The sequence below is a fragment of the Rhineura floridana genome, chromosome 1, assembly GCF_030035675.1.
Source record: "Rhineura floridana isolate rRhiFlo1 chromosome 1, rRhiFlo1.hap2, whole genome shotgun sequence".
NCBI lineage: Eukaryota > Metazoa > Chordata > Lepidosauria > Squamata > Rhineuridae > Rhineura > Rhineura floridana.
This window is the reverse complement of record NC_084480.1, coordinates 236,461,299-236,488,952: the sequence shown is the minus strand read 5'-3', so window position 1 is coordinate 236,488,952 and position 27,654 is coordinate 236,461,299. Positions and strand designations below refer to the sequence as shown.

At 43.8% G+C, this 27,654-nt stretch overlaps 1 protein-coding gene across 1 annotated transcript in view; it reads left to right on the top strand.

The window, feature by feature from the left end:
- Positions 1-27,654, top strand: part of CEP192 (centrosomal protein 192) — a 166,290-nt gene that overhangs the window by 12,293 nt on the left and 126,343 nt on the right. Inside the window, exons 6-17 of the mRNA XM_061594728.1 lie at positions 4,296-4,425; positions 4,688-4,833; positions 5,950-6,090; positions 6,229-6,364; positions 7,507-7,574; positions 9,411-9,630; positions 10,030-10,161; positions 15,348-15,412; positions 15,495-15,692; positions 16,449-16,569; positions 25,029-25,123; positions 25,613-26,219. Of these exons, the coding sequence (XP_061450712.1) occupies positions 4,296-4,425; positions 4,688-4,833; positions 5,950-6,090; positions 6,229-6,364; positions 7,507-7,574; positions 9,411-9,630; positions 10,030-10,161; positions 15,348-15,412; positions 15,495-15,692; positions 16,449-16,569; positions 25,029-25,123; positions 25,613-26,219 (2,059 nt within the window). The remainder of the gene's footprint in view (positions 1-4,295; positions 4,426-4,687; positions 4,834-5,949; positions 6,091-6,228; positions 6,365-7,506; positions 7,575-9,410; positions 9,631-10,029; positions 10,162-15,347; positions 15,413-15,494; positions 15,693-16,448; positions 16,570-25,028; positions 25,124-25,612; positions 26,220-27,654) is intronic.

Sequence of the window (27,654 nt, the reverse complement as noted above, 5' to 3'; positions counted from 1 at the left end):
CTCTATCCACTTTCTCAATGCCATGCATAATTTTATACACTTCTATCATGTCTCCTCTGACCCGCCTTTTCTCTAAACTAAAAAGCCCCAAACGCTGCAACCTTTCCTCGTAAGGGAGTCGCTCCATCCCCTTGATCATTCTGGTTGCTGTGATCATTCTGCTGAGTCCAAGAGTACACCCAAACTGCGAACCTGAGACTTCAGGGGGAGTGCAACCCTATCCAGCACCGGTTGAATCCCTATTCCCTGATCTGCCCTCCGACTGACCAGGAGTACCTCTGTTTTATCAAGATTTAATCTCAACTTGTTTGCCCTCATCCAGGCCATCACTGATGCCAGACACTGATTTAGGACCTGTACGGCTTCCTTGGCTTCAGGTGGAAAAGAGAAATAGAGTTGAGTGTCATCAGCATACTGATGGCACCGAACCCCAAAACCCTGGACAACCTCTCCCAGCGGTTTCATGTAGATGTTAAATAACATGGGGGACAAAACTGAACCCTGAGGGACCCCATAGGTCAATGGCCAGGGGGTCGAGCAGGAGTTCCCCAGTACCACCTTCTGGGTTTGGTCCTCCAGGAAGGACTGGAGCCACTGTAACACAATGCCCCCAAGTCCCATCTCAGCAAGGCGGCCAAGAAGGATACCATGATCGATGGTATCGAAAGCTGCTGAGAGGTCCAGTTAGAGTATGCTAGAGTGTGGTGTTGAAGTCCCCCCCCCCGAATGTGATGAAATGTATTGTGTTCCAAAAGGCAAGCAGCATGCCTACCCACTGTCCCCCTCCAGGAAGTCTGGGTGAACAGCCAGACCGTAGCTGATCCTGTCCACAAGTCTGGGTCAAAATGTAAATAATTGAAAAAATACTAGAAGAGGCTGAGTAATTGGGGAATGTCCCATCGGGTCTTTCCAGATGGCCAGAAGTAACTTACCTAAGAAGATAACAATTTATGGAAAGATCTGGGGAGATGTTTATGAAATTATATGTCCATGAGAATGGAAAGGCGAATGTTTGTAAGACTGTCCAATGAGAATGTTTATGACAAGTCTGTGAGAAGTTTTATGAATTTGTTCATGGGAAAGAACTGTGAGAATTGAAAGATGCAAATTCTGATCAGATGATGTAAATTCAGATCAGATCAGGGAGACTATAAAGAGATCACAAACGGTCCCATCCGGAGCCGAGGAATGCAGGTGCACACAGTTCAGTAAAGTTTTCTCTTTTTATTAAAGTTACAGTTATATCAAAGCTTTTCGACTCATTCCCCAACTATGCTTTCTAAGAACTGTTTCCCTGATTAGCGCTAAGCAAGCCTCCAGTTACAGACGTTGTCTCAGCACCCCCTCCGTGTTAACGTCCCCCTTAAATAGGTTTCACTTTCGTGTGCAAACAACGGCACCTTCTAACTCCCTCCAAATGAGGGGGGCTAGCTGACTGGATAGGCGTGAGAAATGGGTGCCCAGCTGGGAATCTGCTAGTGGATCAGGTGGCTCCTTGGGCGCAGGAGAAAGGGGCGTGTCTTCAGAAGCAACCTCTGACAGCTCTCCCTGCACTTCCACAGGAGGATTTGGGATTTGGGTGTGCTGATATTTGGGTACGCCCGAATCCTCAAAGTCAGAGTCCTCCGCCTGCAAGCCCTCCCCCCTGTCCTGGGTCAAAACACAAACACAGTGTTTTATCAGTCCTCATGGACTGGTCACACTGCTCTTAAATTGCCTAATTGCTGAGTCTTAGCACAAGGGTCGTCTGAGCCCCATCGGTGAGATTTAAACTGACATCCTTTTCCTGCAATATGTTAAGGTTTCTAGACTGAGCATATTATGTGATGCTTAATGCTTATATTATATTACTCAATCTTTGATTGTGTGCTGTATGATTAATTCTGATTTATTCATGTATTAATGTATACCCATATATACTCATACAGAAATGTGTAGTTAATAAAAAGCATAAACACCTTCTGCTGTAGAACTCCATTCTTTTTTTTATCCTGATTTCTCCCTAGTCCTGAGGGAAATCCCTGGTGGGAGTTCCTCTTAAGTCTGTCTGTATTAGATTTACTGCTGAGGTGCAGCACAAGTCTAAGCAAGTGCAGTTCGTACCAGGATTCTATACAGCCTTAGGCTTAAGGGAAAAGTAAAGAACCCTTGAATCTCTGCGTCGGCAAGTCAGGGGGCTTTCGAACTATTTCAGTTGCATAATGCTACTCACTGAAACTGATTCAGTAAGTAGCAGTAGAATCACAGTAAATTACTATACTGGATATTATGACACCAGTAATTCTTTGTTTTTCAATCCCAGCTGGGACTGTTGAGGAATCCACCACAATCCCAAGGTTTTTCCTATTTAGTCACCTCCAGTTCAGATTCCCATCAGTGTGGTGTCTCTGCCTGCTTCCGCCCCGTGTCAAATTATACTTGGTTACATTGAACTTGATTTGCCATTTTGTTGTCCATTTACTTATTTGGTAGTCTATTCAGTTTGTTGAGTTCCTTGTGTTTGTCACACCTGCCAGTTTCACCATCCTGAATAATTTGGCATCCTATGTAAACTTGTCTGCTTCACTGCTCATCCCTAATGTGAGATTGATAATGAAATAAGTTCAGTAGCACTTGCCATAGTACAGATCATTAAGGGCCTCCACTACTTTGTAAGAACTGCCTAACCTTTGCTTGTAAGAGCTATTCCTGTTCTCCTTCTGTTAACTGGTTGCTAATATATTAGTGGACCTGTTCTCTTAACTCATTACTACTTTTGATGAGGGATGTTATCAGAAGCTGTTTGGAAGTCAAGGTAGATAATGTGTTCTGATACACCACTGTCCACGAACTTGGTCACACTCTCAAAAGGACAGTGAGGCAGGATTACCTTTGCAGAAATCATGCTGTAGCTTCTTTAGCAAAACTTGTCCTTCTTTGTGTTATTTTCATCATTTTATATGTTTTGTTGTTGGTATGTGCCTTCAAGTCGATTACGACTTACGGTGACCCTATGAATTAGTGACCTCCAAGAACATCTGTCATGAGCCACCTGTTCAGATCTTGTAAGTTCAGATCTGTGGCTTCCTTTATGAAATCAATCCATCTCTTGTTTGGCCTTCCTCTTTTTCTACTCCCTTCTTTTTTTCCCAGCATTATTGTCTTTTCTAGTGAATCATGTCTACTTTGATGTTAACCTCAGTTTCATTATTTTAGCTTCTAATTATATTTATTACAATTATATATATACCGCCCCATAGCTGAAGCCCTCTGGGCACTTTACCAATGATAGTTGTGGTTTAATTTGTTCTAACACCCAATTATTTGTCTTTTTCACAGTCCATGGTATGCACAAAGCTCTCTTCCAACACCACATTTCAAATGAGTGGATTTTTCTCTTTTCCGCTTTTTTCACTGTCCAACTTTCACATCCATACATAGAGATTGGGAATACCATAGTCTGAATGATCCTGACTTTAGTGTTCAGTGATACATCTTGGCATCTACAGATCTTTTCTAGTTCTCTCATAGCTGCCCTACCCAGTCCTAGCATTCTTCTGATTTCTTGACTATTGTCTCCATTTTGGTTAATGACTGTGCCCAGGTATTGAAAATCCTTGACGTTCAATGTCCTCACTGTCAACTTTAAAGTTACATACATCTTCTGTTGTCATTACTTTAGTCTTTTTGACGTTGAGCTGTAGTCTTGCTTTTGTGCTTTCCTCTTTAATTTTCATCAGCATTTGTTTCAAATCATTACTGGTTTCTGCCAGTAGTATGGTACCGTCTGTATATCTTAAATTATTGATATTTCTCCCTCCAATTTTCACACCTCCTTCATTTTGGTCCAATCCCGTTTTCCGTATGATATGTTTTGCGTACAGATTAAACAAATAGGGTGATAAAATACACCCCTGTCTCACACCCTTTCCGATGGGGAACCAGTCGGTTTTTCCATATTCTGTCCTTACAGTAGCCTCTTGTGCAGAGTATAGGCTGCACATCAGGACAATCAGAAGCTGTGGTACCTGCATTTCTTTTAAAGCATTCCATAGTTTTTCATGTAAAGATTTCAATTAATTTATCTGGAACAGACATTAAGCTGGTGGACTGTAACTTCCTGGATCCCGTTTTAAAAACAAAACAAAATTATAGGACTTGAACATGGGATAACTATTAGGTACTGCTTATGAGCTTTCCCTGGGGGCATTTTGTGAATATTAGAGGTTTTGATTGATCTAGCAAGGAAACAAATGGTTTATGAATGTGGTTCAGCAATAATTTATTCAAATTTGTATATTAACCTTGATTTATAGGCTGCTGCGTTAGAACCTGGTCAGAAGAGGATAACAAACGAAATAAATGACAATGCTATGTGTGGCTTTTCCAGATTTATAGAAAATGAAAAATTACTGAGCTTTGCAAGCTTAGAAGGGCATTCTACAGGTATACTTTTAAAATTTGAACTATTTGGTGTATTTTCATGGCTTTTTTCTACTCAGGGTGGCTCCACACTGCCAGCAGTCACATTGTTTGTACACTCGTGTTTCATGCAGCAAACATGCTTCTTGCAGTGAACATGTGAATTGTAGATGATATACATTGTGCCCTTAAACCTGTGTGCGTGTATCTAGAGAGCTCTGAAATAATGCCAGTTGTAAATACTAAATGTCTCTATTAATGATAATCCTCTCTTTTGCCATTTTAGGTGATGATACTGGAGATGAAGAGTTCTGTGATGACCAGTTGGAGGCCTATTTTGAGCAGCTGGTGCTACCTGAAATGCAAATGGAATATATTGAAGAACATGAACTGGGAGAATATATTAACAGTATGGAATTGCCTGCAGATCAGGTAACTAAGTGAAAAATCAGTTATTCAAGTGTGGCAGGCCTGTTGATACGCTCTTATCATATCCCCAGTCCGTATGGTTCAGATGCATGAACATTTTTTCTTCTTAAAAGGTGTGTGTGTGTGAACAGAAGATGTACTAACGTGCAAGAAAATGGTTATGTCGGTAACTTAAGGGAGCTAAAATGAGGCACAGTTCATTTGCTCAAATGGGTGCAACTCCTGAGGAGGAGGAACCTAATTGCAATAGAGCCCTCCTTGATCCCTCTCTGTTCTTTTATAGTTGCTGTGTGCACAGGCGGAGAGAAAAGGGATAAATGGAGACACACACAGACTAGGCATTTTCCATAATATTGTGTCCTTGTGCCTGTGCATTATTTTTAGTTGTGAAAAGAAGGGCTTCTATTGAGCCCTTCTGGGATCCTTCATAGGCACTGCACCTGTGGTGCAATTGGATTGTGCTCTTGCCATTTACATAAATCTTTCACTCAATTCTTCTCTGCTTGTCATGGAAAGTGTGGCATCTCCCTCTGGTGAGTGTGATGAGCAGCTAGCTGTCCTCCCAACTTTGAAGCTCGTCCTGGCAAATTATGTGACAATCTGCTTACTAAATTCACATGTAAAAATTACATGTATGGGTAGACTTGCTGGAACAAAAGAGTTTTTAGCCGGTGCCAAAAACCAAACATGGAAGGTTCCTGCCTAATGTGAATGGACAGGGAGTTCCAAAGTGTAGGTGCTGCCATACTAAAGGATCGTTTTCTTGCAAGTACAGGACGAATGTTGTGGTACTTGTAAAAGTGCCAGCTTTGCAGATCTAAGCAGTTAAGTGTGCATATACGGGATGACGTGATCCTTCATGTAAACTGGTCCCTGCTGACCTCAGGCATCTAGCGAGACGCTTTAACTGCAGTGTCTAGCAAAAATACAGCAGTAGGTGGTTGTTCTTCACTTCATTTTTATTTCTGTATACTTCCATCATCCCTGACCTTTGGCAATGCTGGCTGGAGCTGTTGGGAGTTGGAGTCTGACAATAGCTGGAGGGCCACAGGTTCCTCCTCCCCCACAAGTATACACAGAAGGCATTTTGGTTGAAAATCAACACTTAAAATTCTTCAGGGAAAATTCCAGATACCTGATGTTTGCCAAGCAGAAAGAACTGATTCTCCCACTGGTAATGAAGAATTGTATGGTTTTAAGGAAGCAGGGCTCAATGAAAAAGATGAAGCATTCATTCTGCCAGTGACAGTGACACAAGAGGTATGTAATAATTAAGTTTGGCTAAATTTCTAAAGAAATAAAGAACCTTTAAGCAATCTATATAATTTTTTGGGGAGGGGAATTTTCAGAATTTTTTTTAAGTTTACAGTTTGTTCTTATTTTTTTTCTTTGCAATAGGTAGATGAGTACAGCGAATCTAGTCCTAGGTTTGGACACGATAGTTCTGAAAAGTTTCCTGTTGAAATGGTAGGTTACAGAGTGGACGTACACAGTAGAACAACAGATGCTCAACGTACTTGTTCAGGTGCCTTAGGTAGGTGAACTTTGATAGCTGTTACCAATTTATGACATTTTTTGTATGCCAGTTCAGTATTATTCAGTTCATTAATTCTTTGTCTCCATGACAAGTTTTAAGCATCTAGTTTAAAATGCATATTCGGAATTTGAAGCAGGCACTTTTAGTTCCTTAACTAAATGATTATTTACTTAAGAATAGCTACAACATTAAGGAGAGATAGCTAATTTTTATATTAAAAAAATCTGAAAAGAACTACTTTAAAGTAAACTTGATAAAGTAGGGAGCAGTGCCAAATATATTTACTGAAATATCTGTATCCAGCAGCCCGCATTCTGGAAAAACCCAGCAGAGGTTACAGTAAGAGAAGGGCACTCCATATTCACAATTTGGGATGATACCCCTTAACATGTAGAAGCCAGGGGTTTGTATGCAAGGAACTTTGACAGATTACACCTTGCTGGGTCGGGGCATTTAATAATGTCCACAATACAGAAGTAGGTGCAGGGACACAGTCCATGTGCACTGATGCATTTAAATAAGCTTTGGAGGTGACTTTGATCACTATTGTCCTATGAAGGGCAATTACCTAAACTAAACACTTGTTGACTGGCAAGTAGTTAGGCTTCTGAGTAGTTAAATATGATCTAATTCCCTCTCCCAAATTCTGAAATAGAAACCTAACATCAAGCTTTATGACTTAAACTGTGATCTTGCATAATCATGGTTGACTGCTTCAGATATCCAGATAAACTGTTTCAAACTAGTGCCTGTATGCAAATAATTTTGTAGCATAGGGCCCACTGAATCATGAAGGGAATTGATGTAAAACTTGTACTGTTCGTGGAAAACGTTATCTGTATATGTGTTTTTTTAAAATGGACAAGTACTAAATGTATTGTTCCTTAACTCTAGCTTGCCATTGTTCTAGTCATATCTTTGAAGCTGCTTCCATGCTCATAACTAAATCTGTTAACATTTAAATAACTTTTCTGTATGCATCTCTGAACTGTGTTTGCCTTAAATTAAACAATTGGCAAAGCAGTTGTGTAGTAGGACATGCCAAATGCCATGTGAATTTCAAACTAAAGTGATACTTTCCATGTGGAAATTTAAAAGTAATATGAAAGAGAATGCTAAATAACTTTGTATTATTGCAGGTTGTCATGACTGTGGTAGGGAAGATGGAATGCCTGTAAAGATGAATACAGGCAGTGGTAGCAGAAATGTAAGCAAAGAACCCATTGAAAATCAGATTCTATGTATTCTTGCTGAAGAAATTGAGTTTGACTTAATGCTCAATACCTCCCAGAGTAGACCCTACTGGGAGGAAGGGCAGGGTATAAATCTAATAAATAAATGGACTTAAGTAACTTGTTCATTGATTTCAGTAGGTCTACTATGAGTATGACTTGGATATCTCCAATTTCTGATAATAGAGTATCATTTATTTTTCTTCTGGCATAAACAAGACTCATTTTGAGCATCTGTTGATGATACGTTTGTTTCAGTTTTTGGAGAAAAACATTCTGATTGGTCTAAATTTTCAAAACTTCTTGAGCTTCACAAATCCATGACTCATGCAAATCCCCAATATTATTTTTTTTCTAGTTAGCAGCCATTTGCCCCATTCCAAGACCTTGAGTAGGTAACATGAACTTGTTCATTTTGTCCGTTCCTCCCCCCCCCCAAATATTCACTATGGCTAACAGTGCCTAGCTGACAATCCTACACGCAAATGGGAGAAAGGATAGAAAATGGCTCACATTGCCAGCTTTTCCAGAAAAATTGCCCCAAATTGTATACTCTACTTAAAATCAAACACTAATATAATACAAACAAGAAAAGCAACTTGAACTTGCATTTTAAATTCTTTGGTAAATTAAAAAAAGCTTTAATCTGCCAATGGAAAGCAACAGGCAAAGGAGCTGAATGACCTTTACTGTAGACACTGCATCATATTGTAAATACCACTACTGAAAAGACTGCCCCATGCCTTGGAGAGACAACTTCTTTCACATAAGGAATACAGAGCAGAAGCCAATGATCTGAGGGAATTGAGAAGTTTATAAATGGAGTACGCAATTTTATAATGTACTCAGGGCTGTAAGGAACTTTAGAAGTGATCACCAGCATTTTAAATATGTTTTGAAAGTCAGTAGGCATCCATTGTTGTGCCAACGGGTATAGTATGTGTTCTATGATTTGTATATGCTAGCAGCAGGGTGGCACCAGCTGATGCTTCTGAATCATCTTCAAAGCCAGGCCTGTGTAGAGCACACCTAATACTTCAAGCTACAGGTCACCAAGCCATAACTTGATGTGCTGAGTTGTAACCACCACACCAGCTTTGCAGCTAACTTATTTGCCACAGTTGATACTTTGCCATTAGATTTCAGAACACCCAGACTATGTATTTGCTGCTTGAAGCATTATGTGATCTCATAAATAATATACAGTTCCATCTCCTACAGATCACTAAAATATAGATCCTGCTTCAGCAGCCTTGCCATGTGACTGCTATCTGATAACAGCGCAAGATTCTGAAACATGTTTGGGAATGGTGCCTTCAAAGGTTTAGGTCTGTGTGAGCTGCACTTTGCTCCCTTCTACCTACCTGTGGGTGGAACCCACTGTCCCATGCAAATATCTACAGTATTATTATGGTTTTCCAAATGAGCTGTGACTGAAGAAGGAATCTGAGTACAGTAGGGCCCCGCTTACCGGCGTTCCGCTAATGCGGCAGCTTTCCTCCCCTCTTTAAAAGCCACTTTTGTGGCATTTTTGCAGCATTTTCACGCAATGCGTCCCATTAAAGTCAATGGGGTTCCGCCTTACAGCGATTTCTGCTTTATGGCGGGGGTCCGGAACAGAACCCGCCATATAAGCAGGGCCCTACTGTATTTATAAAGACTTTCGGCATTTATGTAAAACCTTATTGCATAAGGCTTTTCTAGGTGTATAGAAATGGTCTAGGAAAGTATCTGTTAATTGACAGTAAAAATAAAATGAACATTTTTGTGCACTTAATAAAATCTTTCTGTTATTTTGGTTTTCATAAAAGGACGCCAGGAACATAACCAACTCTGAAATAAAGCTAGACTCACTCTACTTTAAATGTATCAATGACAGTAATGCTTCTTCTGAGATCTGGCGCACAGAACAGCAACCCCAGTTTTCTGATGTGTGTCATCTTGCTAATGAAAATCATGGTCCTTTGGCTCATGCATACCTGTCTCCAGCTGCTTTTAAAGAATCTGAGCAATATCGATGTATAGCAGAAGGTTAGTAAAAGCTAGCTCCTATGTGCTTCAGGCTTTAAATGGATTTTGAGAAGCTGCTGAGTGGGTGGCAGCTGCCACTAAAGCTTTTGTGTTAGGTCTGATCCAAATAGCACACAATCTTAATTAGTGCATATCAATTACTGCAGTTTACCTAACCTGGAGATGACAATGAAACAAAGGTTTTTTAATTTAGCAGTTCACTTGTGATTTAACCATTAGTCAAAGTATGCATGTATTCCTCACATCAGCTCATTGTCAGCTTTACTTTCCTGTCCCAACTGTCAATCTAGATAGCATATTGTGGATAGGAACCTTGTTTGTATTATGTTGTAATATATGTACATGAGTACACTGACCAAAATCGGAGGAAGCTAAATGCAGCACTTGATTCCTTTTCAGAGGACCCACCACATGATATTGTATATCAAAATGAAGAGGGTAGATGGGTGACAGATCTTGCATACTACACTTCATTTAATAAAGAACAAGATGTCAGTCTTACAAACTTAAGTGGAGATTTCATAACTGGATGTAAGTTTATATCCTTCACTGCTTGGAAATGTCTTAGTAGTAAATTCATTGTATATCAGTTCCTTATTTTAAGGAAACAGACCTCTGTATTTATGAAATATGGGAGTAGCAGAAGAAATTTTGTCTGCAGCTTTATTAATTTCACAAATATATCCTGACATTTTTTCCCTATGGTCTTAGTCCTTTTCTGCAAACGAAGATATGTAAGTAGCATAGTAGGATCATGATAGTTTCTTGGTCAGTGGAGGAGTGGAGCAGACAGGAATGGGTTAACTCTCCTGGAGGCAGAGTCAGCACTATGACACAAAAAAAATTTAGCTGGTGGCCGGCTGGAAGGGGAGGAACCTTCTCCCGTTCTCCAGTTTTTGAATCTGCCTTCAGCGAGCAACAGAGTCAGCCTATTCCTCCTGGGTTCCCATAAGGGATTCAGGAACAGTTTAGCTATTTTCTCTGCTCTTCTCAGAGAGTTTGTCATCATCAACTGCAGTTGAAGCACACAGACTTCTGCTTCTCTTCTTTCACTTCCTGCCCTCACTGAATAGCCAGATTGGAGGAGGAAGAGAGGGGTTGTTCTTTCTGAAAAGGCACTGGAAGCAGCTGAGGCTGGGATCTGTCTCGCACCTCCCCCTGCTGTCCCTTATCGAACACTCTTTCACAGTCCCAAGGAGAGGGGAGCTTTCAGGAGCATTTTAAGACCTTGGAGGAGCAGAGATTGCTCTTTTGCTATCCAAGGCATTTTGTTGATTCAAAAAAACTCGGAGGCGATGGGCCTCCGCTAATCATGGTTGGCCTTATGCCTCCTTGTTCTAAGGTAAAGGTGCTAAGCTTTCTTTTTCTAATTGGGGGGGGAGGGGGCAGCTCCAGCCCTGGCGTTTTTCCCTCTTCAGCTGGGATTTTAACTATCCCTGGGGGAAAAGACAGCCCTTCTCGTGCCTCCACAGAGGAAGATGAGTCCCTGAGTGGGGGGGATCTGCATCTCAATCCATTAGTCACCCTCACCTCAGTGGCGGGAAGCATGCTAAACTCCCTGCCTGAAATAGTTTTGGTTTCTCAGCTCCCTTCTAATCAATTGAGGGGAGGGGAAGATGCACACATGGCACCTGCAGGAGAAAAGCGCACCCAATCTCACCATCTAGATAAGCTGTCTACCTCTTTGGGCATGTTGGCTTAGCTTAACAAGGCCATGATAAAGGAGGCAGGGGCTTCCTTAGGCAAGCATTGGGCCCATGCACATAGGAAAAAAGGCTCCAAGCACTCTAGGGCATGCTGCCATGATTTCTTCTCGTTCTCCTCCTCCTCCCGGGAGGCCAGCCCAAAGGGGGAAGAGTAAAAGAAGGGGCTCCTTACAGAAGCCTAAACCACACAAAGATAAACGCAAAAGATGTTCCAGCTCTGGGTTCCCACCTGACTGCCTTTCCCTTAGCCCAGGCTCCTGGGGGAGGATGCTCCCCCGTCATCTGCTAGATCAGACTCAGAAAAGGAAGAAGGGGAACTCTCGGGAGGATTCCCCTATGCTATCCCCAGTGCATGAGAGGCTGTATTCTCCTGACTCCTATCCTATTTCTAAAGCTATGGCCTGCGTTCGGTTAGACCCTCCTAAGGAAACTCCTCAGGAGGGGGAACTAGAGGAAGGGAAACGGGGATCTTCAGACGTCTTTCCCAGGTCAGAGGATCGGAAGGTGTTCATTCTTTTTCTGAACTTGTTCAAGGACATTGTTACAGAAGAATGGGATCATCTAGCCAAATCCAAGCTCCACATGCTCTGTCCAAGAAGCTATATGCTCCTCCTGCCATGACCATGGCAACCTTTCTGGTCCTGGCCATTGACGAGCCTGTGTCTGCCCTCAGAGCCAAGACAGCTATTCGCAAAGAAGGAGCGGATACTCTTTCAGACCAAAGTGACAAGCACAGTGAGGCTATCTTAAAACGCGCACACGAAGCATCGGCATCGGCCATGAGAGCTTCAGCAGCCAATTCCTTCCTGGCACGGGTGCAGTAAAGTGGGCTAAAGCAGTACTGTCAGAAGTGCCTCATGATGCCGGACACATCAGGGAGGGGCTGCACAAATTGGCTAAAACAGCTGAATTTCTAGCAGATTTCTCCTTAGATAGCCTACAGTGCTCAGCAAGAGCTCTGGGATATGGAGTGGTAGTAAGACACAATATCTGGCTGAAACACTGGGAAGTGGACCATCACTCCAAAGCCAGTCTTGCAGCTCTGCCCTACTCGGTTGGTCAACTTTTTGGCAAGCCTCTAGAGGACCACCTGGTGGAGACCCAAGGATAAAAAGAAGGCTCTTCCTTCTGCTCCCAGGAAGGATGACAAATCCAATAAGAAGGCTTCACATTTGTTTCATCCCAAGTGCTATCCAACTACCTACAGGACTACATGTCAGTTCCGTGGGTCTTGGAACTCTTCCTGGAATTCCTTCCACCAGTACACCCATTCTACATCCTCCAGTGGCGGAGGAGGCAACAAACATTGTAAAACCCAGTGTCAAGCAAAACCATGCATGACGCCAGGATGGCCCAGGTGGGGAGCAGGCTTCCATTTTTCACACATGCGTGGGCGGCCTCCACCTTAGACAAATGGATACTGAGTGGACCTCAGCTCCAGTCTGCCGTGGTGTCTTCCCTCTAGACCATATCTCCTCTCACAAGGCCCCATCCTGCACCCAGACCCAGAGTGGCTTCAGCTTCACACTTGGAGGCTTAGCGGCAGTGGCTAAGTGAAGAGGGGCTGTCTGAGAGGGTTGTTTCCACCATACTGGCCTCTCGCAAACAATCCACCCAGAGAATTTATGACCTCACATGGAAGGTGTTCAACAGGTGTTGTAGAGGCAAACAGTTACCTGTCACAGAATGCCACATTCACACCATTCTCGACTTCCTGCAAGATGGTCTGGACCAGGGACTAGCCCCCAACACGCTCAAGAGACAGGTGGCAGCCCCAGGCAGTGTGTTTCCAACGGTGGGGAGCCATTCCATTTCCTCTCACCCTTGAGTCAAGTGCTTTCTCTGAGGGGCAACCCTGCTGTCACCTCCAGTGCAGCACAGGTTTCTCTCCTGGGATCTTTTGTTAGTTCTTAGAGCTCTCTCACAACATCCATTTGAACCAGCACATTCAATACCAATCAAGGACCTCACCCTCAAGACAGTTTTTCTGGTGGCTATCACCTCAGCCAGGAGGATGGGGGAACTGAGGGCCCCCTCCATCGCAGGGAAGAGCTGTGCATTTTTCACCCAGACAAGGTGGTTCTTCGCCCTGATCCCAGTTTTATACCCAAGGTTAATTCCTCGTTTCACAGGAGACAGGACATTTCTCTACCCTACTTCTGCCCCAATCCTGTCCATCACAGGGAGAAGAAGTGGCATAAACTGGATGTCATGCCCATTCAGTAGGTCTGAGGCCCTGTTTGTGTCTTTTAAACAAGGGGCGCGGGGATTAAAGGTGTCCACGTTCACCATCAGCTGCTGGGTGAGGGATTGCTTAGTTAAGGCCTATCAGGCAAAAGGGAGAGCTCTCTCTCCAGGGATCACTGCACGTTCAGTTAGAGGGGCTGCCACCACGACAGTGCTCCACAAGGGTTCCCCGCTGGAGAAAATCTGCAGCGCTGCTACCTGGGCTCACCCATCCACCTTCATCAAACACTGCAAGGTGGATAAATTTGTTTCTACTGAAACTGCCTTCGGCAGAAGGGTTCTTCAGAGGGTTGTGGACTAGGTTTGCTCTCACCCAAGGACGTAAGGGGGGGTCATTGCTCAGGTACGTCCCATTCCTGTCTGCTCCACTCCTCCGCTGACCGAGAACAGAAAGTTGGACTTACCTTGAAGTGTCCTGGTCAGCGGAGAGTGGAGCAGACAGCCCTACTCTGCAGCAGAACCTAGGCTGTGTGGTGGGGACGTCACTTCTCCGGAAACCCTCTGTCAACCGCTGGTCTCTCTCACTCTCTGGATAGAGTAGTAAGGGCTTCCTTCATCCCTTCCTGGCACGGTGTGCTGATTTGTTAACACTTGTTCGTATTGTATCCTCTTCAAGTTTCAAGTTCATGTAAGTGGAATGGCCGACTGCTCAGTGCTCAGTTTTTATAGCTGTGTCACAAACTTTAGAGTGGGAGAAGGTTCCTCCCCTTCCAGCTGGCCACCAGCTAAAAGTTTTTGTGTTATAGTGCTGACCCTGCCTCCAGGAGAGATAACCTATTCCTGTCTGCTCCACTCTCCGCTGACCAGAAGGACACTTCACAGTATGTCCAACTTTCCGTTTTCTTTTGACCTGAGGAAGTTTATGCTATAAACATAAGTATGTGTTGGAAAATGGTTTACTGAGATTCTCCACATGTTTTGTAGGTTATGTAATGGAGATACCAGTTGCATGACAGTGAAACAAAAATATTTCTTGTTGTAACTGAAACTTCCATTTTAAATACTTTAGTTTAAAATAGTAAAGAGCAAAAGTCATGAACCTGAGAGGAAATTATGAAGTTAAAACTTTAGTAACCTGATCTCTCTAAACTTCGTATGTTCATTGTGATAGAATTCAGTTATTACTTACAAAACCACTCCTGAGATTAAAGAATGGATTTTAAGATTAATCTGGCAGAGGAGGAAAGGGGCTGGCATAGCTTCCAAGCTTCCTAGCTCTGCACAGGATTTGTTCCTTATGACAGCAGGAATGCAGAAGACAGGAGCTTCAGATGAAACTAAAACTTATTCAGAAGGCTTCCTTTTAGAAAAATGATTATCAAAAATCTGTTTTTTCTTATAGTTGTATTCTTAAAATAACACAAGACCTTACAAAGCTTTTAAATTTTGCTTATTTATATAAATGCTTTATATACCAGTTACATTTAAATCTCTGAAGTGGTTTACAAGTAAAATAAAATATTGCAAACAAATAAAATGATAAATAAGTTATTAAAAAAATCCAGTCAGGAACTGAATAGGATACCCTTAAACATCAGAAAAGGCTTGAATAAAACATCCAGCTGATGGAGCTTTGCAAATTGCATATTAAAATTTCATGAGCTTGCAGGAAACAAAAATAGTGTGCAGAGTGTGCTGTGCAGCATGCTCTGTTCTTTAAAGATGCCTAATTTTTTACTTTTAACTCAAACATCCATTCTGCATGGGGAGCTTGGAATATGCTAAGACGTTAACTGCATCATTTTTCTCCTACGCTTTGAAAAGCTGAAGCTATTGCTATGATTGCCCAAGATCAAGAAGATTTTGAAAGAGAACACAGATTTATGCAGGTAGGCAGCATTGTAAAATTCTAGAATGCTTATGTCTGTAGTTAATGATTATTCTTGACATTTTTGTGTGCTACAATTTCAGGAAGAGATAATGGAACCACAAAATGTCTCTGGATTAGGAGATTCTTCCTGGAAATTAGTTAATAACTACAACCTGCTAAGAGCTTCGCAAACTGACTTCAACAAAGATGCCAGCTACCTGCGGCTCTCTTTGGGAGAGTTCTTTGGTCAGAGATCTGAGGCTCTTGGTTGTCTTGGAGGAGGAGGTGATGTGAAAAGGGTATGTAGCAGTCTTCTGCACATCATTTTATCACTGGATGCGCGTACTTGCTTTTTGGCAAGATTGCTGTCACAGACAGAGTAGAAAAAATTAGCAGGCTTGTCAGGAGGGGCCATAGCTGACTAATGATCTTTGTGTGAGCTGCACTTTGGTCCCTTCTCCCTGCCTGTGGATGGAACCCCTACAAAATCTCAAAAACGTTTTGGCATTATTTATTTATTTATTTATTTATGAGATTTGTTAGACGCCCATCTGGCAGAGGTTAATCTGCCACTCTGGGCGACTTACAACCAAACACAAGTACATTCCATATAGACATAATCAAAATCCTAAAAATTAGAGATTAAAAATTAAAAGCTTTAACTATAAATTTCTACAAAACACTGTCTATGATTGGATATTAGTAATGGTGAGAAATGTCTGAAAGAGAAAGGGATCACATTGGGGAAATCCATAGGAGCAGTCAATTTTTTAAGAACGAACGTGCAGACCAGTTTCTGCCAAATTCATTAAAATATCTGATAGCAGGGTAGAGAAAGATAATTTGTGTACGTGAGTCAGTACCAACTTGTTAATAAGATATCTTCATGTGCCTGTAAACGTCTGTGGAATTACTTCCTTCAATGGACTGTGAAACACTACTAGCAGGCAAATTTTTGAAGACTAATTTGGTATCTTCCAAATTTTGATGCTATGCTTGCCAGCTTCTGCTATGTCTATCAAAGCATTTATCAATAACATTGTTCCCTGTTACAGCCATCCTTTGGTTATCACATTACGTCACCGGAAAAGAGACACCCTATACCTTTGTGGAGGCAGTCTGATGTATCTAGAGCAAACTCAGATGAACAGAATATTCAGACTTTGGTCCTTGAAGGTAATTTCTTTTAAAGCTGACAATTATTTGAAGCTTTGATGTGTCAGCATTTATTCACTTGTGTGAAAATAGCTGTTTTTGGTCAGCGGAGGTGTGGACCAGACGGGAATGGGTTAATTCCTCCTGGAGGCAGAGTCAGCACTATATAAAAAAAGTTTAGTTGGTGGCCAGCGGGAAGGAGGAGGAAACCTTCCCCCGCTCTCCAGTTTTGGACTGTGCCTTCAGCGAGCAACAGAGTCAACCTATTCCTCCTGGCTCCTCATAAGGGATTTGGGAACAATTTAGTTATCTTTCTGTGCTCTTTTCAGAGAATTTATCTTCATCAACTGCAGTTGCAGCACACAAACTTCTTCCTCTCCTTTCACTTCCCACCCTAAGTGAATGGGCAGATTTGAGGGCAGAAGAGAGGGATTCTTTTCTGAAGAGGCAAGGGAAGCACCAGAGTGTGGTGGAGGCCAGAATCTGTCTTGTGCCTCCCCCTGCTGTCCTTTATCAGACCACTCTTCTGCATTCTTAAGGAGAGGAAAGCTTTTCAAGAGCGTTGCCACTAAAGAGCCTGGGAGGAGCAGAAATTGGTCCCTCGTTATCCAAGGCTTTTTGTTGATTTGCAAACCCCCTGGGACAATGGGCCTGCATGATGTGTGGTTTGTCACCTTGTTTCCCGGTAAAGCCGCTTCTTATCGGGGGGGGGATCTCCAGCTCCAGCCTCTCCCCCTTTTTCAGGTGGGATTTTAACTATGCCTGGGGGGAGAGAGAGCCTGTCTTGTGCTTCGGCAGAGGAAGATGGATCCCTGAGCAGGGGAGAATCCACTTCTCAGTTAAGCAGTCCCCTAGTCACCCTCGCCTCAGTGGCAGGCATCATGCTTGACTCACCGCCTGAAATAGTTTCATTTTCTCAACTCCTCTCTACTCAACTGGGGGGATGATGCACACATGACTCCTGCACGAAAAAAGTGCACCAAATCTCAAAATTTAGAGAAGTCCTGTTCTGCGTCAGCCATGCTGGCCTGGCTTAACAAGGCAGTGATGAGGTACATGGGGGCTTCCAAATGCTGGGCCCGTGCTCACAGGAAGAAAGGCTCCAAGCACTCCAGGGCCCCCGCTGCCATCATTACTTCTCCACATTTTCCTCCTGCTCTTCCTCCTCCTTGGATGCCAGCCCAGATAGAGGAAGAGGGAAGAGCAAAAGAAGGGACTCCTTCCAGAAGCCTAAAACCCACAAGGATAAACGCAAAAGACACTACAGTACTGGGTTCCAGCCTGACTGCCTTTCCCTTATCCCAGACTCCTGGGGGGAGGGTGCCCTCCATCATCTGCTGCATCAGATTCAGAGAAGGAAGAGGGGGAACTCTCAGGGGAGGATTCCCCCATGCCATCCCCGGTGCATAAGAGACTGTACTCTCCTGACTTCTATCCTATTTTGATTTCAAAGGCTATGGCTTGCCTTCAGCTAGACCCTCCTAAGGAAACTCTTCAGGAGGGGGAACTAGAGGAAGGGAAACAGGGAGCTTCACATGTCTTTCCCAGATCAGGCGATCAGAAGGTGGTCATTCCCTTTCTGAAGTTCTTCAAGGACATTGTTAAAGAAGAATGGGATCATCCAGCCAAATCCAAAGTTCCACATGCTCTGTCCAAGAAGCTATATGCTCATTCAGCCATGACCATGGCAACCCTTCTGGTCCCGGCCGTTGACGAGCCTGTGTCTGCCCTCAGAGCCAAGACAGCTATTCCCAAAGAAGGAGCGGATACTCTTCCAGACCAAAGTGACAGGCACAGTAAGACTATCTTAAAACGTGAACATGAAGCATCCGCATTGGCCATGAGAGCTTCGGCATCCAACTCTTTCCTGGCACAGGCTGCGGTAGAGTGGGCTAAAGCGCTGCTAACAGAAGTGCCTCCTGATGCCAGGCACATCAGGGAGGGGCTGCACAAATTGGCTAAAACAGCTGAATTTCTAGCAGATTCCTCCTTGGACATCCTGCAATACTCAGCACAAGCTCTGGGATATGGAGTGGTAGTAAGACACAATATCTGGCTGAAACAGTGGGAAGTGGACCATCACTCCAAAGCCAGCCTTGCAGCTCTGCCTTACTTTGTTGGTCAACTTTTTGGCAAGTCTCTAGAGTGCCCACCTGATGGAGACCAAGGATAAAAAGAAGGCTCTTCCTTCTCCCAGGAAGGATGACAAGTCCCATAAGAAAACTTCACATTCCTTTTGCTCCAAGGGCTATCCCTGGGGGTCCTGGAACTCTTCTTGGAATTCCTCCTGCCAGCACACCTGTTGCTCACCTGTTCTGCACCCTCCAGTGGGGGGAGGGAGGCAATAAACATCAGAACCCCAACCCTACTGTCAAGCCAAGCCAAGCATGAAGCCCGGACGGCCCAGATGGGGGTCAGGCTTCCATTTTTTGCACATGCGTGGCGGCCTCCACCTCAGACAAATAGATATTGAGCACCATCCAGTCCGGCTATTACATAGAGTTTGCCACCATTCCACAGAACAGATGGAGGGCAGCTCCTCCATCTTGTCACCCAGAGAAGCTGCAGAGAACCCTGGATGTCATTTCTCATCTCCTCGAGATAGATACCATAGAATCCGTGCCAGAGCATCAGCGGTCTTCAGGAATTGTCTTTGTGTTCTTTAGAGCCCTCAAACACAATGGCAATTACTGCACCATCTTGGATTTAAAGTTCCTGAACTGCTTCCTGCAGACGAAGAAGTTCAAGATAGAGATGCTCAGGTCTATTGTGGAAGCCATTCAACCGGGGGACTTCCTGGGATCTATAGATCTCACAGAGGCATACCTGCATGTCCCCAATCTCCAGCAGCACAGACGCTACCTCTCCTTTGTGCATGGCCACCACCAGTTTCAATAGAGGGTCATGCCTTTCGGCCTTTGCTCGGCTCTGTGCGTGTTCACCAAAATAATGGTAGCAGTAGTGGCACACCTTTGCACTCAGGGAGTCCACGTATACCCTTATCTGGATGACCTTCTGGTGAGGGCCTCCTCAGCAACAGTGGCACAACGGGATCTCAAGATGACCATCCAGTGTCTAGAGAACCACAGCATCATCAACAGGGACAAGAACAATCTGATCCCTACCCAGCGCCTTCAACATCTGGGAGTGGTCATCGACACAGCTCAGAGCAAGCTCTTCCTGTCCACCGAACACTCAGACAAGCTTCTGCACCAGCTGCACATGTGCCTTCAAGGCAGACAGGCTCCTCACATGGAACTGGCTCAGCTGTAGGGCTCCATGATAGCATCCACAGACTTGGTGCTCTGGGAATGCTTCCACTTAAGAGCCCTGCGGTGGCTGTTACTTCTGTATCAGGACCAGATCACCTCACGCCAGAACTGGCTCATTACCCTCCCAAGGCATGTGCGGGAGTATCTCCAATGGCAGGGCCATTTATTTCATCTAGAGTAAAGCCTTCCCCTCAGAGCCCCAACAGTTTTGATAGTCACCACAGACACGAGCCTAAATGGTTGGGGAGCTACCTGTTGCTCCAACATCATACAGGGGAAGTGGTCAGCACATGAGCGGTGCCAGTCAATCAACTGGTTGGAGCTCAGAGCGATCCAACTAGCACTCCAGGAGTTCCTAGCTCTTATTTATGACACATGTGCTAGTATGCACCAACAGCGTCATAGCCGAATCACGTCTGCAAACAAGGGGGCATGAAGTCAGGCTCTGTTCAGGAGGAGACCAACCTGCTGTTCCAGTGGGCAGAAAGGCACCTGGCATCCATTTCTGCCATGCATGTACAGGGGATCCTGAACACACAAGCCGACGGCTGAGCTGGAAACAAGTCCACCAAGGAAAGTGGGCCCTTCACTGGGATGTGTTCCTAGAGATCACTCGGAAGTGGGGGCTCCCATGCATGGACCAATTTGCCTCATCGGTGAATGCTCAACTGGAGCAGTTCATGTCACAAGGCTGGAATCCGCGCACCTAGGACATAGATGCGATATCAACCCATGCCTTCCCGCCTCTACCTCTACTGTTCAAATTGCTCTGCAGAATTGGAGTTCTCCAGGCCCAGGTGATAGTGGTGGCTGCACACTGGCCATGGAGACCATGGTTCTCCGTCCTAGTGAACCTCAGCTCCAGCCCACCGTGGCACCTTTCCTCCAGACTGATCTCCTCTCACAAGTCCCCATCCTTCACCCAGACCCAGAGTGGCTCCAGCTTCACACCTGGAGGGTGAGCAGCAGTGGCTAAATGAAGAGGGACTGTCTGAGAGGGTTGTTTCCACTATTCCAGCATCTCGCAAACAATCCACCCAGAGAATTTATGACCTCACCTGGAAGGAGTTCAACAGGTGTTGTAGACGCAAAGTTACCTGTCACAGAATGCCACATTCACATCATTCTTGACTTACTGCAGGATGGTCTAGCCCAGGGGCTGGCTCACAACATGCTCAGGAGACAGGCGGCGGCCCTAGGCAGTGTGTTTCCAACGGTGGGGGGCCATTCTATTTCCTCTCATCCTCGAGTCAAATGCTTTCTCTGAGGGGCAATCCTGCTGTCATTTCCAGTGCAACACAGGCTTCTCTTCTGGGATCTCTCATTAGTCCTCAGAGCTCTCTCAACATCCATTCAAAGCAGCATGTTCCATACCAATCAAGGACCTCGCCCTCAAGACATTTTTTCTGGTGGCAATCACCTCAGCCAGGAGGGTGGGGGAACTGGGTGCCCTTTCCATCCAGGAGGGACTGTGCATTTTTCACCCAGACAAGGTAGTTCTTTGCCCTGACCCCAGTTTTCTCTTCAAGGTCAATTTCCCTTTCCACAGGAGACAGGACATCTCTCTACCCAACTTCTGCCCCAACCCAGTGCATCACAGGGAGAAGAAGTGGCACAAATGCAATGTCAGGCAGGCACTTCAGATCTACTTGGACCATACAGAACCGTTCAATAGGTCCAAGGCCCTGTTCATGTCTTTTAAGCAAGGTGTGCAGTGGTTAAAGGTGTCCAGGTCCACCATCAGCTGCTGGGTGAGGGGTTGCGTAGTTAAGGCCTATCAGGCCAAAGGGATCGCTCCCTCTCCAGGGACCACAGTGTACTCAGAGGGGCTGCCACCGCAGCGGTGCTCCAGAAGGATGCCCAACTGGAGGAAATCTGCAAAGCTGCCACCTGGGCTCACCCATCCACCTTCATCAAACACTACAATGTAGATAAGTTTGCTTCTACTGAAGCCGCTTTCAGCAGGAGGGTTCTTCAGAGGGTGGTGGCCTAGGTTTGCTCCCACCTAAGGACGTAGGGAGGGTCACCGCTCAGGTACATCCTATTTCTGTCTGCTCCACTCCTCTGCTGACCAAGAGTGGAAAGTTGGACTTACCGTGAAGTGTCTTTCTGGTGAGCACAGAGTGGAGCAGACAGCCCCATTCTGCAGCATAACCTAGGCTGTGGAGTAGGAAGGGCATCTCTCCTGAAACCCTCAGGTGACCACCGGTCGATCACTCTCTAGATAGAGTAGTAAGGTTCTCCTATATCTCTTCCTGGCACTGTCTACTGATTTGTTATGTTTGTTCTTATTCTATCCACTGTTCAAGTTTCAAGTTCGTGTAAGTGGAATGGCTGGCTGCTCGGTACTCTGTGTTTTACAGCGGTGTCACAAACTGGAGAGTGGGAGAAGGTTTCCTCCTCCTTCTGGCCGGCCACCAACTAAACTTTTTTTGATAGTGCTGATTCTGCCTCCAGGAGAAGTTAACCCATTCCTGTCTTCTCCACTGACCAGAAGGACACGTCACAGTAAGTTCAACTTTCCGTTTACAGCTAAATAATAATGTAAATCAGGGGAAGCCAACATGGTGTCCTCCTGATGTTGTGAACTTCAACTCCATGTATTTCCTGCCAGGATGAGCATGGTTGGTTCACAACATCTGAAGGGCATCATGTTTGCTGTGCATGATGTAAATTATTCACTTCATTTCCAATTTCTTCTTCTGTGTTGGGCTAAATCCGATAATGTAAAGTTTGTTGCCTGTCATCTGTATGGAAACGTGCAGCAAGTAAATAGTTCATATTTTGTAGAACCAGACGGACTGCTTAGCTTTGTTGCTCTATATTAGGGATGGGGAACCTGTGGCACTCCAGATGTTGTTGGACTCCAACTTCCATCATCCTCAGCCACAATTGCCAGTGGTCAAGGATGATGGGAGTTGTAGTACAGCAATATCTGGAGGGCTATAGGTTCCTCATCCTACTCTATATGGCATACAATTGTAGCCTAAGCTGCCAAGCTGCTAACAGTGTGTATGTGTGGACAGGAAAATGGGCTCTGTTCTAGGTTGGCCAGATGAAGTAAAGCCATTGGATTTGTCCATTTGAAACATTGCAGAATAGCATTGGAAAACTGCTATTCTGCCCATTGACAACAATGCTATGGGGTCCTACAAGTTTCCATTCTTCTCCCCATGCAGTTTAATAACTATATTGGGTGGCTAACTTTTTTTGAACAGAGGGCCATTTATGACCAACCTTCTAGGGCCACATGCCAAGGGTAGGCATGGCTGAAGTGTAAAAGTGGGGATGGACAAGTTTTAATTTCTTTTTTTAAAGGGGCATATGACGGGGGGAGGGTGTCACACAAATGTTTTAGCATCATGGGGAAATCCATAGGAGCAGTCAGTTAAAAAAAGCCCTTGGGGGCACAAAAAACTTATGCAAGCTAAGAGTTAGCTACTCTTGATCTGTAAAGACACTGTGAGCAGATTTGGGATATGGTCTCCCCATTATGCAGATGACACCTGGCTCTCTCTCCACACCATTTGAATTGGGTGAAGCTGTGCAATTCTAGACTAGTGTTTGGAGGCAGTAATGGGCTTGCTGAAGCCGAATACACTGAAACTGAATCCCAACAAGTTGGCAGCACTCTTGGCAGGTGGATCTTACCCGTGGTATCTGGTAAGAAGGCCTCTACTAGATGGTGCTGAACTCCTGCTGAAGGAACAGGTCTGTAGCTGGGTAGCTAGGGAATGCTTCATGGCTCTACACTGTCACTGGAAGCACAGGTGCCATCAGTAACAAGAAGTGCCTGTTTATAGTTCTGACTGGTATACCAGCTACAGCCATTCCTAGACCAGGGTAACCTAGCCACAGTTGTCCATGCTCTGGGAACCTCATGTCTAGATTATTGAAATGTGCTCTGCATCAGACTACCTGTGAAGACGGAGAAGAATGTAGCTGCTAAGTGTTGGTTGTAAGCAGCATTCCTGTGCAAATTGCACTGGCTTCCAATATAGTACTGGGCCCAATTCGAGGTTTTGTTGACTTTAAAGCCCTGAATGACTTGGATCCCAGGTTTTTGAAGGAGCAGCCCTCTAGTTACCTGCTAGCCTGTGTTTTAATGTCTGCTGTAGAGGACCTCCTTGCAGTGCCGCCAATGAGCGTAGCTCGTGGGGTAGTGATACAAGAAACATCCTTTTCCATTGTGGAATCCTGACTGTGGAACTATCTCTCTTTAGAGGTAAGCTCCCTCCCTGCTGAGGTGTAGGCATGTTGAGAAAATATACCCTCTTAGTTGGGCCTTAAGCACAAAGTAATGCTGCTTGCTGCTAGCTTTTTGTGCTTTAAGATTTCAACTCTTGTTTTGTGTAATCAGTTGGATTGCTTTTTTTAAATGGAATAATTTTTATTTGGTTTTAGTGTTTTATCGTGTGGTGTTCATTGGTACAGATGTGTGAACCGCCTTGGGATCTCTTCATGAAGGGTGGCTTAGAAATCATGTGTTTCCCTATGTAACTTAACCTTATCCTCAAGCGCTGTGCTTGTGCTTTGCAGTATTTACTGAAGATAAGCAAAGTGAAAATACAGACATAACTAAACTGTCACATGGGAATGATCCATTGCTAACACTGGTTTTTGTGAAGTGTAGACTTCCCTTTGCATAGGGTTTTTGTTACTCTAATAGATCTCTGGTGTGTGTATAATTATACAAAACAGCCATCTGTGGGCAGTCATTCATAGTGTCATAAAGCATGGTTCCTGATGTGCTCCTCTTCCCAACTTGCATTGCCCACTGACTTTGGCATGGAGATCCTGGATTGTATTAACCCAGAATTCCCTATTACATCTAAGCCAGAGAATTCTACCTTAATGTTAGTTACCAGATCAAGATAAAGTGTAGCCTCACCAAAGTCAGTGACAGGAGGAGTGCCCAGCCACAGCTAGGTAAATGATAGTTCATGAAACCATGAGTGGTTATCTGAATATGGCTGGGTACGAAATTGATTTGAAACTGTGTATAACAATGAATCTTGGTTAACATTAATCTTTGTGGTTCTCTTCCCACCCCACCCATGTCTCTCTCTCTCTCTGTGTCATATAACGTACATACATGTGTGTGTGTATGTGTGTGTGTATATATATATATATATATATACACATTTCTTTTATTGGCTTATTGTAAGCAATATTCTAATGAACACAAGCTATTTTTTCTTGTCTTAGGGGATGCAGAAGAAAACATTAAAGAAGAATCTCACATTGCATCTACTACATTTACTCTTGGTGAGATGGGCACAAAAAACAGAGAGAATGGAAGTGTAAGTATATGGATAGATACCAAAAGCAAAGCACAAGTATTTGATAAAAAGTATTTGATTTACTATAAACATGTTACAGTAATATGCAGTTCATTCTGAAGCCGGAAAATAAAACACACGTTTTCTCAAGTAGAAAAAGTGGTTACTTTTTCTGACAAAGTTGAGTATCATTGTATTGAATTTTCACACAAGGTGAGCATAGGAATCGCCACTGGATCAGACTAAAGGCCCATCTAGTCCAGCATTCTCTTCTCAGTGGCCAACTAAATGACAGTGGGAAGCCCACAACCATAGCATGAGTACAGTGGTGCTCTTCCTGCCCTGGGCTCCTACTGGGACGATGGGCGGGATATAAATTTAATAAATAAATCCCAACCAACTGGTATTCAGAAGTATACTGCCTCTGATAATATAACAATAATGACGGATGAGTTCAGCTTTGCTACAGGATGTTAAATATGGCAACCTTTCATTTTTTCCAATTTCTAGGAGAAACTTGAAGACAGAAAAGTTCAGTGCAAGCACCCTGAGCTAGAGCCTTCTATGCTGAGTATAAGCACAATTGCATCTGCTATTGCAAATGCTTCTGTTAGTGCTGAACCTTCACAGCTAGCTGCTTTGATGATGAAACTCTCAAATAAAAATAGAGAAGGAACTAACATTCCTAAAGATGGCAACCCCACAGACCTTTCTGTCATCGGTCAGCTGTTTTTCAGCAATGTAGAAGATAGCACATTTGATATAGAGAAATACCTCAGAAGAACTGATGAAGGTGAAAGTGACAATAAACCTGAAAGCATAATTAAAAATGAAGCAACTGTCACCAAGTTGTATAATTATTTGTACGAGCAGAAATGTGTAACTCCTTGTGGAGAAGAGAAGCATAATCTGGAACGAACACATGAGGAAAACTGTTACAGAGATTCACTTTGTAAAACGAGTTCTGAGAAAAAGGAAATGGGATATTTAGAAGCATCACTTAAAATAGGCGAAGATTCTTCATCAAAAACCTTGACTTCTTCTGTACCAGATTCAAAAGAGAGACCATCAGAAACTGCAAAAATATCTTTGGAGAATAGTGTAACAACACTTCCCAGTAAGTCTTTATTTAAAACTTATCTTCTAAGCTGTTCAGTAGCTGCCCAAATCCAAAAGGCATTTTTACAACTGACATACATTCAGACAAAAATGGAAATGGACTGCCCTCAAGTCAATTCCGACTTATGACGACCCTATGAATAGGGTTTTTACGGTAAGCGGTATTCAGAGGGGGTTTACCGTTGTCTTTCTCTCAGGCTGAGAGGCAGTGACTGGCCCAAGGTCACCCGGTGAGCTTTATGGCTATGTGGGGATTCGAACCCTGGTCTCCCAGGTCGTAGTCCAACACCTTAACCGCTATAATACTTTGGCTAAATAAGCAAAGATATGAAGAGGTCTTTTGACCAACCACACACATAACCCTTTTCCTCCATTCTTCGCATGAGCCAGCAAACAATCTAGAAAGTCAAATTTGGTTTCTCATTTTTGTCTGAGTTAGGCAACTATAGTTGATAGCTTCAGAACAAGCCATGATATCAGTCTTTCAGTCATGTCATAATGTCCTGTTTTGTTCAAAAGTATTAACCTTGGTTTTCCAGTTCAGTTGAAATGCAAAGCTATAGTAGTTAATGGAATACTTCCTAGTTTGTTTGCTGGATTGTATGTGCAGCCTGAAGTCTCATATATTAACTTATTAACCCCAAATATTTTGTCTAAATTATTCCTTTTCTGTATTAGAAAAATTTTAGTAGCATAAGCATGTTTAATTCTACATTGAATGTTAAATTGAAGAACACATACTAGTTAAGTGATTCAAATCTTCGCTTAATAAGTTGATATGTGCATGAGTTTCATGCACTTGCATGCAGCCAGTTGGCTCTCCTTCAAATGAGCAAGCCAGCAAACCACAAAACAGCAGTTTACCACAACTTCCCATTATGTTTGAACTGGAAACTATGATTTCTGCCTAGTAGAAGGAATGTGTCCAGGTATGGGTTGATCCTACTACCCGGGACAGGATCATGTAACATGATCCAGACAGGATCATGTAGCACATCACTGAAAAGCTGGACTGTTTCAGGAGGCTCCATTCCAATTCCTTTCCTTCCTTGTCCAGGTTCAGAACAAATTCTTTTCCTAAGCTTTCTGGCGTTTTAATCTTTGCTTCACCAGTCACAAAAAACGGACCATTGGTCTCACCTGAAGGGTGGTTTTCCCAGATATCATGCCATCACGTGGGTATTAGCGCCATCTAGCGTCCGAAGGCAAGAATGTAGTGAAGTCAAGACCTGGGGCATCAAGCCCCTCCCACTCCAGTTCATTCGCAACGAGGCCGAAGTGAGATATCTGAGAAAATACAAAAGGCCAACGGGCCTACCAGCAAGGAAAATAGAGACACTGTCCCAACTAATAATACAGAACTATATTCATTTTTAACAGATCTAGAAAGGTCTTGACTTGACTACACAGTCCAAAACAGTACGACTGAACAG